Genomic DNA, 14605 nt, shown 5'->3' on the forward strand with positions numbered 1-14605 from the left:
ATTTTGTGATAATCAAGCGGCAATTGCGTTTGCTAAGGATCCCAAGTTTCACAATAGAACCAAACATATTGATACGAGATGCAAGTATATGCGCGATATTGTATCTAAAGGCAAGGTTGCCTTGGCATATGTTAATACCCAAGATATGTTGGCAGATCCCTTTACTAAGCCAATCAATAGGGATTCTTATGTTAAACATGTAAAATCTATGGGTATTTGTAAGATTTGATATGCTAATGTTATTCATATTTTCTTTCTATAATCATTGTATAGCATGTTGCACATCTATATGAGTATGCTACCAGGTTTGAAATAAATCTTCTCACACGGATTTATCGCCTCAGACGCTGCTTGTGGGCGGGCTGAGATGAGATGTAACAAAATCCAGGATTGCTGAATTAAGAAGCATGTCGGATTTTGGGGATATCATGTGATTATAACTCAAAAGAGTGGGAGTACAATGAGTTATGATATCCGCCATATATGCGTATATGGGATGCATCGCCCTAACCGGGTTAGGATGAGGTCTTGTGTATATTTAACTATATGGAGAGACCGACCTTGATATCTAAATATCAAGGGTAACCTGGTTGACCAGATCTGAGGACTTGGATAGACATTGCATGGGAATGTGCATCCTGAAGGACTCAAGTTAGTTTCTCGGGGAGGAACTGAACTAATAAAAATCTGTACGGCAATGAATTTATGGTGTATGCATACACTCACTGGAGTGAGAAAGTCTTGCCGTAATACGTGAGTCATACCACGTATGTCACACCATGACTATAAGTCGACCACAAAAGGAAATGAAGAATGGTCCCTGCTTCTTCATTGTGTGAGTCCTTAATATATATATATATATATATATATAGATATAAATATATATATTTTGATGTCCTTATTGACTTTTAACCTTATTTTAAGGAGAAAGATGAGTGTTGCTACTTTAGCATGTTGCTTAAGGCCATGTATGATTCGGTCTAAAAGAATATGTCTGGGAAAGCAACTTATCTTGATTCAAAGAATAAGAGTTGGAAAGGAAGATCATTTGACATTTTTAGATTATGCACATGTTAAAAGCTAGCTTATTTTTTCGCATCCTGGGGATGTTTTGGGTTTATGATGAAACATGTGGCATAATGAAAGGCCTTGTCTAGCATAGCTTAGCACTATAATATGTGCAGAGGGATTCAGTATGCTAGAGTATGAAAAATGTATTTGATCTAGAACACAGTGAGCTTCTTACTTGGCTTGTGCAGGTATACCTTGTGTTATCTTATTGTTTGCAGGTTTAGACTATTATGTTACACTAACCGATACATAATATGTCTCCACTCCCTAAGCTCACGGGTCGCACGGTCCATTTGCCAGTATGAATACCTGATATTATTCACCATATGAACACTTTTGGTGTTCTTTCTTCTTATATTTCTTCCCATCATGTGCGAGTGAGAGAATGTTGGGTTGGGTACCGGGTCCGCCCATGATGGGTGAGATCCGAACCCGGCCCACCACTTAAGAAGGGGACGGTTTTAGAAACTGATGCCTCCCTTCTTTTTTGGTCTCTCTCTCTCATTTTGAATATACAGAGAAGAAGTGCAAAAAGAGGAAAACGGCTGTGCACATTTTGCTGTGTGCAAAAGAAGAGAAAGTGCTGTTCACATTTGCTGTGTGCAAAAGAGAGAAAGTGTTGTGCACATTTGGCTGTGCAAAAGAGGAAGAGCGCTGTGCACATTTGCTGTGCAAAAAGAGGGAAAAGTGCTGTGAACATTTGCTGTGCAAAAAGGGGAAACCAGCTGTGCACATTTGCTGTATAAAAGAGTGAAACGGCTATGCACATTTGCTGTGTGTACACAATAGTTAAATGTGCATAATAGAAGAAAAAAAAGCAACGGTGATAGTGAATCAGTGGGCATTTGGTCTGTGGATAATCGTCCTCTCCAAGTGAGAGCACGAACTCGTTGAGCAAAGCAAGCATCATATCCGCTGTTCTTTTCGCTTCTGCAACAAACTGAAAGGAGATGAGAGGGGGTGATGGGAGTGGAAAAGAAAACGAATGATGAGAGTGACATTGTCAACCATGCCATCTTTAATCGCATGACAATAAAGATAGTTGCGGATGTTTTCTCCGCAATAAGTTGTAAGATGGCAAAATAGTTGCAATTCTTATACCCATCAATAATTTTCTGTGCAAATTAAAATACAGTGTTTGCCTTACAGAGGGCTTTCAAATATTGTGATAAAATCATGATATTCTCACACTATAATCAATGCTTGTGACGTAGGTTTCAGACATAAGACAGCTGTTGTGGTCCTTGTGGAGAACCCTTAGCTGATACCAATCTACTTAAAACTATACCATAAATATAAAATGGACTAACAAGATGCCAAATTTATGATCACCTTATTTTCTTTCTGATCTTACCGTGTTACTTGGTCACCATATAAGGAGGCGTTTGCTTCTCCGGAACACTCACTCTCTATGCAAAAAGCAGCAGGGAGAGTGTTATCACTGAAATAAAATCCAACCAATTACCGTCAGACTTTGTTTCTACGGAAAATGTGGGTGGTGCGCAGAAAAAGAAGGGCAGGCAGGGGGGACTTTTTTGCACATGTGACACGATAGAATGGTGTGGGCCCCACAGAAAAGGCTCCCTTTTACCACAGAAAATGGGTTTTTCCCTGTGACACACGAACAGACCCTAAGAAAGAACACTTTGGGCTTTCTTACTGATGGGCAAGTTGGGTAACACACTGTACTACTTTCCCTACCCCTTCAATTCCCTTGAACGATTGCATTCCTTGCCCAACTTACCAACCATGGCAAATCATCCCTCTTTAATTTTTGCTTCCATCCAAATCAAGAAAAATTTCTCCCTAAAAGTTGAAGCAAAACACTTGCCTTTATTAAGAGAGAGAGAGAGAGAGAGAGAGAGAGAGAGAGAGAGAGAGAGAGAGAGAGGATCTACCACCAACATTGCAATGTACTAAAAAAGCCTTCTAGCATTGGAATCACAGGGAATCTTGATTGCCACTTGAGACAAAAACACCAAAGTATGATTAAAAGACAGATCTTAGATCCAGATAACATCAAGCATGAGAAGGATGGACCACATAAACAGTAGATATATCACCATACGTAGATTACTAGATCTCCCCAATCTCTGGTTCAAAAGCAAAAACCAAAAGCACATTCATTTAAAGTTTTAGAATAAGGGATGCAACTAGCCAACATCACAAATCCCAAACATACAAGAAGATGGGTTTTCAATACACGGCTCTGCTGCAGCGAGTGATGACGGAGCAGCCTCGGTGGTAAGGCCTGACGGGGCCCCTCGCTCGGTAGCAGTTATGGGTGTAGTAGGATCTACCGGAACGAGGCGGGCAAGGGATCCTGTTGGCGGAGAGCGCACCGTAACTGATGTAGTAGTAGTGTATCGTCCTCCAGAAGAGGGATCTCTTGGTCCCCCACTCGCCACCAACAGCATCCTCATCGCCCACAAGGCCCATCATTTCCTCCAACTCGGAAGAGGTCCACCCTACTGCCTTTTCTCTGGCTAGATCCAGGCTCACCTCCTCCTCAACATTCTGCAGATGGTCTGAGCAGAGCACAGTGGACAGAAGCAAGGCGTGAAGCAGCAGGAGCACAAGGCCGAGCTTGAAGCGAGGAGCCATGGCTGGATCTGTGCTTGGTGGTGGGGGATGCTCAGAGTAAAGTTATTTTTTTGGTGGAGGGAAAAAGGAGAGGGGGTGGGGCGTTTGCTTTAGCTCAATCTGTGGTGGGTTGTCATTTATTGTCTCTGATTGTGCTTATGACGATGGTTGGCTTCCGGTGGATCATGTGCTTGGATTTAGATGGGGCCCACACACAGAAATAAAAAGTATGAAACAGAGGGAGTGGAGCTAGGGTGTCAACGGGTCGGGTTTGGTTCGGACTCAGTGAAACTAAATTTGGATTCGATTTCGGGTATGGTATCGAGTTTGGACCAAAGTCTAATAGGGTCTACTATAAGAAAAATCATACCTGAACCTGATAAGAACTACGTGAACCAGACCCGGATCTTACTCGGTAAAATGATATTTTTTCTAATCATTTTTATATTAAAAAATTGCGAGTCTTAATCGATAAAATCTCCCAAACTATACCCAGGTTCATGTATTAATCGGACCTTCCAATCTGGACTCGAGTCTTAATCAAATGCTCTTATTTATCATCATACCCGGACCCTATAATGTTTGGTCCCGGTTGGGTCCGGGTAAACCCGACCTGTTGATACCCTTAAGTGGAGCCCACCTATGATCAGGGTGTCCAGGGTTTTGTTGGAACATTGGATCCCATCATTTAAAATAGGATTCGTACATTCAATCCTAGCCATCCAATCATTGGCTAGATGGTTATATGCTGGATGGTTAGGATTAAATGTAGGATGAAACCCATTCGTTTTGTTGGTGCAAGGCAATGTTGTCAGTATTGGTATCGGCGCTGATTTAATTGGGCCACCGATTCAGTTGTATCTGCGATACCGATGCTCAAGTAAGTTGTTCTGTATTCGAAAAAATAATAATAAATATTATGTGACATGTGTTAACGCTATTAAAATAATATTAAAATAATAATAAAAATAATTTTTAGTGATTTTAAAATTTATTTAAAAAACATAGCTGATTCAAGGGTAAAGTGTATCGATATTCTTCCGATACAATGCGTATCGGCGCCGATACAGTCGATACACGATATTGATAACATCTGCAAGGGAATTGCTGAGCTGTTTATGCTTGGACGGCAGCTATGGTTCTTCCATAGACCGTAGCACAAGTTCTGTGCACGTGTTGGGGTAGTTTGTGTGGGTTGCAAACGGATCGGATATAGCTGGATAAATGATTCAAATTTGACATATTATTTTTTATTTTGGATTTGAATTCTTAAATCAGCCTTCCAAAAAAAAAAAGAATTCTTACAGCAAGATCTGAATATGTATTAAGATTGGGTTCAGATTCGCTAAATTGAATTATTTTCGGCTTCAGATTGGTCTTTTAGGTCGGATCATGTTGAGACACCAATTAAAATCCAATCTTGGTTGCGTTTTTTTTAGTATGTAAAATGCTTTTTCTAACTTTTTTCACTGGATCCAATAATACCACATATATTTGAAATCTGGATTCAACTCTATCTTGTCAGATCTGATTAAGATCCAGACTAGAATTCAGATCTATTGTTTGCATTTTGGATTTCGGATCAGATATAACATGATCCTGCCCATATCCAATCAGTTTGCAACCCTACTCTCCAGTCTCCTTATTCTTGCTTTCAATTATTGAAACTGGCACCTTTCTAAGTAGATACTTGGAATTGGACTTAGAGCGTAGAGGTGTAACTGGGTTGGGTATACCCGACCTGACCGATATCTCGAACCAACCTATATTGGTAGACTCATGGGTTTGGGTCGGGTCCAAAATTTTCTTTTTTTGTCAGATTCCACCTATCAGGAACATGAAGACTATATCGGTTGGCCCACAAGTTGACCACATCTTAGCTAATCTAAAAACAAAAAAATTAACCAAATCTAGACCACTCTATGCATCAATGGCTGAAGAATCTCTTCAAACAAGGCCTGGCTCGAGGAGCAGGAGGCTGGCTCGACCAATTCGTCACCTTCTGAGCCTTGGGGTTTACAAGGGGTGTCAACGGGTTAGGTTTGGTTCAAACCCAGGTTAAATCAGACTCAACATGAACCAGACCCGAACCATAGCAAGTAAAATAATATTTCTTTTATCATTTTAATTACATTGAAAATTGTGAATCTTAATTGGAACTTGGGTAGGGCCCGAGTCTGGTATAAAATTTCACAAACCATACCCAGTTCCATGTATTAATCGAACCCTTCAGGTCTGACTCGGATTCTAATCAGGTACTCTTATTTATCACCAAACCCTGATCCGATAGGGTTTGGTATGGATCGGGTCTGGGTCAAACACAAACCATTTATATGCATCTGCCCACGATGAGAAGAGGCTAATTTCACGAGATCAAATTAATTATACAATTTGTATAGAGATAAGACTTTATCCTATTGACCTTTAGGGTATGTTTGATGTCCCCCGCTCCAGATGGGACTAAATGAACGTGGGGGACAGTGATTTCAACCAATGTTAGATGCGGTGGAGGCTCGGAACGGCATCCGCCATGTTCTTTAAAAGGTGTTATTTTTGTAACATGTTCCCTATTACAAAAAGAATAGGATGCAAAGAACACGTTAAAAAAAATCGGGAGTAGGGGTCCTATGTAAGACACGTGATTTTTATCGAGTAAATAAACTCACAAATTTATGTCCAAAGTTGTTTTTATAATTGTTATCTGTATGTGGACCTCGAAAATCCTATTTGGATCTTCTATGATGGGGTACCTAATATCCTATCTAGGAACCTCGATATTTCATTTGGATCTTGGATATTGGATCCATAAATATATTGGGTCCTGGACCCATAGCACCTATTAGGGAGTAGTCCAAAACAAAAGATTCGGATCCTTAGATCCAGATGGTTTTAAGTTGGACCCAAAGTTTAAATGGGTCGCGGGTCCCATTCGATCCAAAGTCGCACATACATGTGCGTTAAAATGAAAGATGACATGCATAAAAAAAAAGAAACGTATGTATAAAAAAAGCACTTATCTAAGAGACCGTGAAACCCTAAGAAGGGTTTACGCTCTTAAGCAAGGGAGAGGAGAGAAGTTGCACGCCGCCGTGAGGTGGGTAACCGACCCACGACTTTCCCGATTCTTTCTCCCTCACGATCTCTCACGATTCCCTCTCCTCTTTAAACCCGCATCTACCTCTCTCATCTCTCACTTTTTATCTCTAGTTCTCTTTTATGTTTAAAAACTTGTATGAAAAGATGTCTTAATAATTCAGATGTATAATCATGATATTATTCTTGTTTTATTACATGTTCCATAAAAATATTATTTATACATCTTTAGCTGAACGCCCACTGAATTTATTTATGTAATAAAATTGGTTTAAAATAATATTTGATGTTATCTACACTTGGTTTTGGTATATGCATACAAGTTTAGTGTATTTTCTACTAAGACTCATCATAGTCTGACCCATGCAATTTATACAGGTAATGACTAGGCATGTCGGAGCGGTTTCTAGATGCTATGGGCGTGCCATGTGAACCTCCAATTTAAATCTCAAGAACATTTATTTTGGATTCATTTGATTATTCAATTTAAGACTGAATGTATAAACATTCATTTATTTAATAAATGCTTTAAATTGATGAATGAAGATGTGTTTGAATACCTGTAGTCCATCCAAAATTTTACCCAAATTAAGTTGAATGTTTTTGTAATGTATTTCAAAAGACAAATTCTCGTATTTTCGGGTTTAAAGCTTGGGGTATTATAATCGGTTCAAGTTTTAACCAATTCAGTTTTAGCTTGGTTTTTATCTAATTACCTGCCAATCAAAAAATATATACATTAATGAAATTGGCTATTCATTAAAATTATATACTAGCAAAGGAGAAGTTTATTAAATATTCTAAATAATATCACAGCCTAAATGTAAAAAAATATCTCAATTCTAACTAATAATTTGAAGTTGAAAAAAAGTGATGCAGGTGAAAAAAAGGTCCACGATCGCCCAAGCGACCCTGATCCAGGTATACTTGATGTAACTCTGATAGAAGATGGCAGACCCAAATCTCGGATAGATCCCATTACAGATCGAGAACCCAATCAAGGTGAGGGCACTCTTCAGAAGTTTGTATGGAGCACGAGATGACGACAGAGGCTCGCTTATAGCCCGTTGCCCTAGCCTACATTTTTTGGTTCCAAGAGAGTGGTCCAATCAAATCAGATCCAAAAAGCTCACATGAAACTCCAAATCTAGAGAGTTTTTTTATAAATAGTGATTTGAGAGAGAGAGAGAAAACAATTTTTATGTTAAAAAGACCTCTTAATTTCCTTTCATTTACTTTCCTTGAGTACTTTTCCTAAACTCTTTACATTATTGAATTTTCAGTTGCTTCCTTATTTAAATTTGCACCTAGCCCTAGACAATTCGTAGTTGCATAATTTTATCATAAATCAAGCACTCTCGATTTATATCAATTAGTATTAGAGAGAGGGATTTTCTCCCTGTTGCTAGTCCTTTCAGCACCTCCCTGCCAAAGGGCGCCGCCGACCAATGGGGGCCAACCCCTCTACGCATGTTGACTGGTTGTGGCCAACGCCTGATGTGGAAACGTCAAGGATGTTCTCGTCGATAGTTCACCCGGTGGGTGGCCATACCCAGCATCACCCACACTAGAAAACCCTAACACAACTTCCTGGTGCGGGATGGGCAGGCAACCCATTGGGTGCCCAAACCGGTTTGGGTCGAGAACCAGTAATCAACCAGGTTCCCAACCAGTTTACCTAGATTTGAGTGTTGTAAGGCTGGATCCGATCCGATTTCAACCAATTTTGACCCACAACACTTTGGTTTCGGGTTCTATAAGTCCAGTCCAAGGGCCACACCCATGGATTGAGCCCAATCCTATGTTTTTTGTCTAATTATCCAATCCAAACCGAAATGGACCTAATCAATACCGGACGGAGCTCCAACTTCAATCTAGACTGGGTCAAGACTAGACTCATACATATTTTAGATTCAAATCAGGGTTCAACCAGACCTGTCCCCATCAAAGCCCAATTCAGTATCCGACCCAAACCATTATGAGTCAGACAAATTAATATATTCATGATCTGAGCGCGATCCAACCAGATCTTTACCAAACCTATTATCCTAGCCACCCAAACCCAATACTAATTTATGGACCAAACCAAGCCTAAACCCATATCTATCCACCTCAGCCCTTAGCCTGCCCTCAGCCACCCATTGGTCCTACGAATCGCCCACCTAGGTCTCTCCAAATTAACCCAAATCTTGCTTTTGGACTCAAGCAGAACTAGGGTCTGCAGGGGGGGTATTTGGACCAACATGCTCATGTTCCAGTAGATGCACGTAGAGATAGGAGGCAAACAAATATTCTTCATGGTTGTGACCTCAAAGGTTGCCCCTGAGACATCCATATCGAGGAGATCTGCTTAAGCATATTATGAATTTTGATGATAATGAAGGCTTATGGTATGAACACCCTCTAGGAGTAGTTATGCAACGACATAGACAAATGACTAGGCAGATGGACACATATGAGACTAGGTTGGATTGTTCTGTGTTCGCAAGCCAACTTGATCTTGAGCCTTGCTTCTATTGCAAGATGGTTGTGGATGTTTCCTTTTATGTTCACCAAGTTTTAGATCTGCAATGACTCATCTACAAGGTCTATCTTTTTTGTGATGGTCAGACCTACAACATATTCTAGAGGGTCAAGGTCTTGGTCCCATTGAGACATGTGATGAGATGCAGTAGGCTATGGAAGCCAAGTTCATTCCCCTTGGCTACTCCCAACAGGCATATCGACTGTGCCTCTTACTTTGACAGGGTTCAAAATCTGTGATAGAGTACAACTCAGAGTTCCATCACCTAAATTTGCACAGTAGACATCAGGAGATCGAGGATCAAAATGTCACCCGGTATATCACTGGCCTTCATTCTGCAATTTATGATGAATTGGCTTGTTTTTTTATATTGAGTGTAGATCAAGAAACATAACATTCCTTGACCATTGAGGAAAAGTTGAAATGAAAAAGTGAGTTGTGATTTCCTGTGCGAAAAGCGTGTGAACGACCCAAAGGTGCACCTCTAGCCAAGGGAGTAACCTCTTTTGGTATGGGTAGCAACAAGTCTGCTAAAATGAACCCAAAGGTCACAACTCATCCTATAACTGATAGGCCCGCAACCCATACTAGGTATAAGACTCGTGCAACAAAAGAGACAACTTGCAATTTTCATTGTCAGGGACGCGGGCACTTGGCAACTCAGTGCCCAAGCAAGAGTGTCAGTTTTGTAGAGGTTGATTCTGAATCCGAAGAGTTGGGGCACGTTGAGTTATCTGGGGAAGGAAAGGGAGACAATCATGTTCATGATGATAAAGAGACCATTGAAATCAATCCTAAGGACATCAGAACATTCTTATCTATTCGACACACTATGATTTCTCCTAAATCTCCCCATCCTGAAAATTGGTTGAGGAACCATATGTTTCACACACGATGCGCTTGTGAGGGTTATTTATGTGAGGGTATTATTAATAGTGGTGTGTACAAAAATATGGTTTTCTTTGTGGTTGTTGATTTGCTCAAATTGAGGACCAAAAAACATCCCCACCCTTATCAGATGTCATGGTTCAAGAAAAGGGGTGAAGTCCAATCATTACTCGTTGCTTAGTAACATTCAATATACGACAACATTACCGAGATGATGTATGATGCAATATCACCCATATGGATGCTTGTCATATCTTGTTGAGCTGCTCTTAGCTGTTTGATAGGAAGACCGTCTATCTTGGTGATAAGAACACCTACTCATTTAAACTCACTGATAAGAACATCAAACTCTAACCTCTTAGAGAAACCTTTCAATCTAGTGTTCCTAAATCAGTTAAGGAAACTTGATTGATTGGTCTTTCCTACAAAAAGTTTGAGGAATCTTGTCAAGAAGACAAGTATTATTTCACTCTTGTGACTAAGTTGGTGTACACTATGTTCCCTGATATCCTTCCTATTGTGAAACCTTTGAATCTTGAATATCATGATATCATGCCAAATGAGTAGACTGTTAGGTTGTCTCCTTTGAGGTCGACTCAACATGCAATTGACCTAATTTCAGGGTCTAGTCCACCCAAATTGCTTGCATATTGCATGAACCATATTGAGAGTATTGAGTTACAATGGCAAGTTGAAGATCTCCTGCGCAAGGGCTTTATTCATGAGAGTGTCAACTCCTATGTAGTGCCTAATTTACTTACCTCAAATAAGGATGAGAGTTTATGTATGTGTATTGATAGTCTTGTGATCAACAAAATCATAGTCAAATATCATTTTTTATTTCCTCGACTAGATAACATGCTTGACTTACTAGCACACTCTAAGGTCTTTTTGAAGATCGATTTAAAGAGTGGCTACCATCAAGTTCATATTCAAGAAGGAGATGAGTAGATTAAAACTTGAGATGGCATGTAAGAGTGGCTAGTGATGCCTTTTGGTCTTTTGAATGCACCTAGTACCTTCATAAATGTTATGACATGCTTAAACCATTTTTTGGTCAAATTTGTGGTTGTTTATTTTGATGACATCCTAGTGTACAGTCCTAGTGAGTCTGTTCACATTTCCCATCTTAGGCAAATCTTAAAGTTTTTGTGTCAGGAGAAGTTGTTCGTGAATGCCAAGAAATGTTCCTTCTTGAAATCTAGTTTTGTGTTTTTAGCATTCATCGTGTCACCTCAAGATGTTCATGCTGACATTCAAAAGACTAGACGATACTTGACTGCCGATCTTGCAAAATCTATGCAAGGTGTGCAGTTTTCATGGATTAGCCACTTTTTAGTGTTTGTTCATATGTAACTTAAGTATCATTATAGCACTTATCATAGAGTGTTCAGGGTGATAAGTTTCAGTGGACCCCAGTGGTGGAGAAGGCTTTCGACCTCATTAAGGATAAAAATGAATCGTGCTCTTGTGCTAGCACTTCCTGATTTCTCTTCAGTTTTTGAGGTAGAGTGTGATGCTTCTAATGTATGTATTGGTGATGTCTTGAGTCAAAATTGACATCCAATAACCTTCTTTAGTGAAAAGCTATCGAGTATGAAACATCGATACTCTACAAATGATCTTGCGTTTTGTGTGGTAGCACAAGCACTTTGATATTGGCAACATTATCTTATCTCTATAGAATTTGTACTCTATACCGATCATGAGGCACTCAAGTACCTCAACAATCAAAAGAAGTTGAGTACTAGACAAGCTAAGTGGGTCAGTTACCTATAGGAGTATACTTTTACTATCAGACATCATTTTGGTACTCTTAATAAAGTAGCGAATGCTCTTAGTCGAAAGAATAGTCTTTTGTCATCTGTGTCGGTCCATGTCGCAGGATTTGAAGTGTGTTGGGACTTGCATTCGTCCAATTATGATTTTAAGAATATCATGGATAAGTGTCTCTCTAGCGCGTGCCCGTTAGACTTTCCTTTTCAAATCCATGATGGGTACCTATTTAGAGAGAATCGTGTGTGCATTTCAGATTCTTCCCTTAGATTGTTCTTAATATCAGACTTGCACTGAGGTGATCTTGTAGGTCACCTAGAATAGGATAAGACGTATGCTTGTGTGAGTGAATGTTATTTCTGGCCTAGAATGAAATGTGATGTTGATAGGTTTGTCTGAGATTGTTGGGTTTCAAAGATGCACAAACAAAATAAAGGTCTCTATACTCTCCTTCCCATTTCTGATCATCTCTGGGAACATGTCTGCACGAATTTTGTGTTAGAGTTGCCTAGGATAGCGCATGGGTTTAATTTTATTCTAGTCACTGTCAACCATTTCTCTAAGATAACTATCTTCATCCCATGCAAACACACTACAAATGCCTCACTCATAGCCTCCTATTATTTTAGGGACAGTGTGCTATCATGGGCTTCATTGTTCTATCACTTCAGACTGGGATACACATTTTCTTTGTCATTTTTGGTGATTCCTTTGGTCTTTGTTGAAAACCAAAACTCCAATTTAGTAATGTGTATCACTCCAAACATATGGTCAATCGCACGTTCGATAATTTGTTACAGAGTTTGGTTGGTGACAATATCAAAACTTAGGACTTGGTTTTGCCCCAAGTTGAATTTGATTATAACAACATAGTGAATCCTAAAAGGTCCCCATTCTATATTGTTTACGGTCGGTCTCCCATTCATGTGGTTGATTTGGCACCGCTTCCTCATGTTGGAAAGCCCTTGCCAGTGGCTCAAGCTATTGTTGACTATATGTAAGAAGTCTATTCCCATGTGAAAAAGATCCTTGAAGAGAATTATGCCATCTATAAGTCTTAGGTCATAAGGGTTGTTGTGATGTTAGCTTTGTAGAGGGTGTTTTGGTCATGGTTTATTTGCGTCCTGAGCATTTTTCTGTTGGTACTTATGACAAATTAAGCCCAAAAAATTTGGTTATTTTTGTATGCTCAAACGTGTAGGAAACAATTACATCATTGAGTTGCCCAAAGTTTGGCAAATCTCGCCTATCTTCAATGTTTTTGATCTATATTCTTATCCTAAAAAAACAAATTCGTCGGAGCTGAATTCTTTCCAGCTAGGAGAGAATGATGTAGGTGTAGAGCATGTCCAAGATCACTCAGGAGACCCTGATTCAGGTACACTTTATGCAACTTTGATAGACGATGGCAGGCCCAATTCTCATATGGACCCCATTACGGATCGAGAACCCAATCTAGGCGAGGGCACTCTTCAGAGGTATCTGCATAGCACAAGAAGATTATAGAGGCTTGCTTATAGCTCGTCGCCCTAGCCTACGTTTCTTGGTGCCAAGAGAATGGTCCAATCGAATCAAATCCAAAAAGCCCACATGAAGATCTAGATCTAGAGAGGAAAAAAAGTTTTGATGTTAAAGAGACCTCTTAATTTTCTTTCCTTTACTTTTCTTGAGTATTTTTTTTAAACTTTTTACATTATTGAATTTTCAATTGCTTGCTTATTTCTATATGCATGTAAAAAGACCTCTTAATTTTCTTTCCTTTACTTTTCTTGAGTATTTTTCTTAAACTCTTTACATTATTGAATTTCCAGTTGCTTGTTTATTTCTATATGCATGTAGCGTTAGACAACTTGTAGTTAAGTAATTTTATCGTAAATCAAGCCCTCCCGATTTACATAAAAAAAGACATCAATGATATACCATATTCCAAATGTATTAGGTTTGGTTCATATATTAAACAAATTTAGGTACATATTTTTCTTTCTTTTGAACTTCAAACCCGAACCCATTAAGAACGAGACCAAAACTTAGCCCGTTAGTAAACGGGCCGGGCAGGGCTGCACTTAAAGCCCATTGGGCCATACTCTAAACGGAGCTGGGCCAGCCCGATGCCCACCCCTACGTGTGTGTTGATCGAAAAAAATGTTTTTATTGCATCAACATTTTGAAAATATCACATTTCCCAAAGTAAACGGTATTTTGAAATATTGCATTGTTTGCTATTGTGTCAGCCTTTGAAAAATATGGCAACGGTGACATTGACATTTGCTTTTTTTAGAAAAGGCAAAGTGGGGCTTCCGAGTGGTTTGCAGGAGCTGTCAGTGCACGTCTCTCTGTGGTGAGGACGTTGCAGGTTCAAAACCCAGTTGGTGACACTGACATTTGTGAGATAGGTTGGAGCCCGAGATATTTAAATGAATGAAAATAAACATTGGAAAGGGCAGTTTTGAATTTGCTAGTTTGTCATATGGCACGGCATTTATGTCCCATTTATGCAGAGCCGTACCTGTGTTTCATGGGGCCTGAGGCGGAGGGAAAAAATGGGCCCCCTATTAATAGTGAGTTCTGGGGCAGTGCCTTTGAATCAAAATAACAATAAAATTTGCATTCACGTTAAACAAATATAATATTTCAAATATTTATATTATATTAAATAAAAATTTATAAAAT

The 14605-nt window shown here is 39.4% G+C and overlaps 1 protein-coding gene across 1 annotated transcript; it reads right to left on the reverse strand.

Annotated features, from left to right (window-relative positions):
* Positions 1-3267: 3267 nt before the first annotated feature.
* On the reverse strand, positions 3268-3675 carry LOC149848748 (protein RALF-like 4). Its single transcript, XM_090005177.1, has one exon. It carries the CDS (start codon positions 3673-3675, stop codon positions 3268-3270), a length of 408 nt encoding a protein of 135 aa, XP_089861303.1.
* Between the last annotated feature and the right edge of the window lie 10930 nt (positions 3676-14605).

Source organism: Nuphar pumila, chromosome 1, assembly GCF_984573655.1.
Source record: "Nuphar pumila chromosome 1, dmNupPumi1.hap1.1, whole genome shotgun sequence".
Lineage (NCBI taxonomy): Eukaryota > Viridiplantae > Streptophyta > Magnoliopsida > Nymphaeales > Nymphaeaceae > Nuphar > Nuphar pumila.

Bases quoted from the DNA above. Each gene is read 5' to 3' on its own strand.
- LOC149848748 (XM_090005177.1), bottom strand. From the start codon at position 3,675: ATGGCTCCTCGCTTCAAGCTCGGCCTTGTGCTCCTGCTGCTTCACGCC.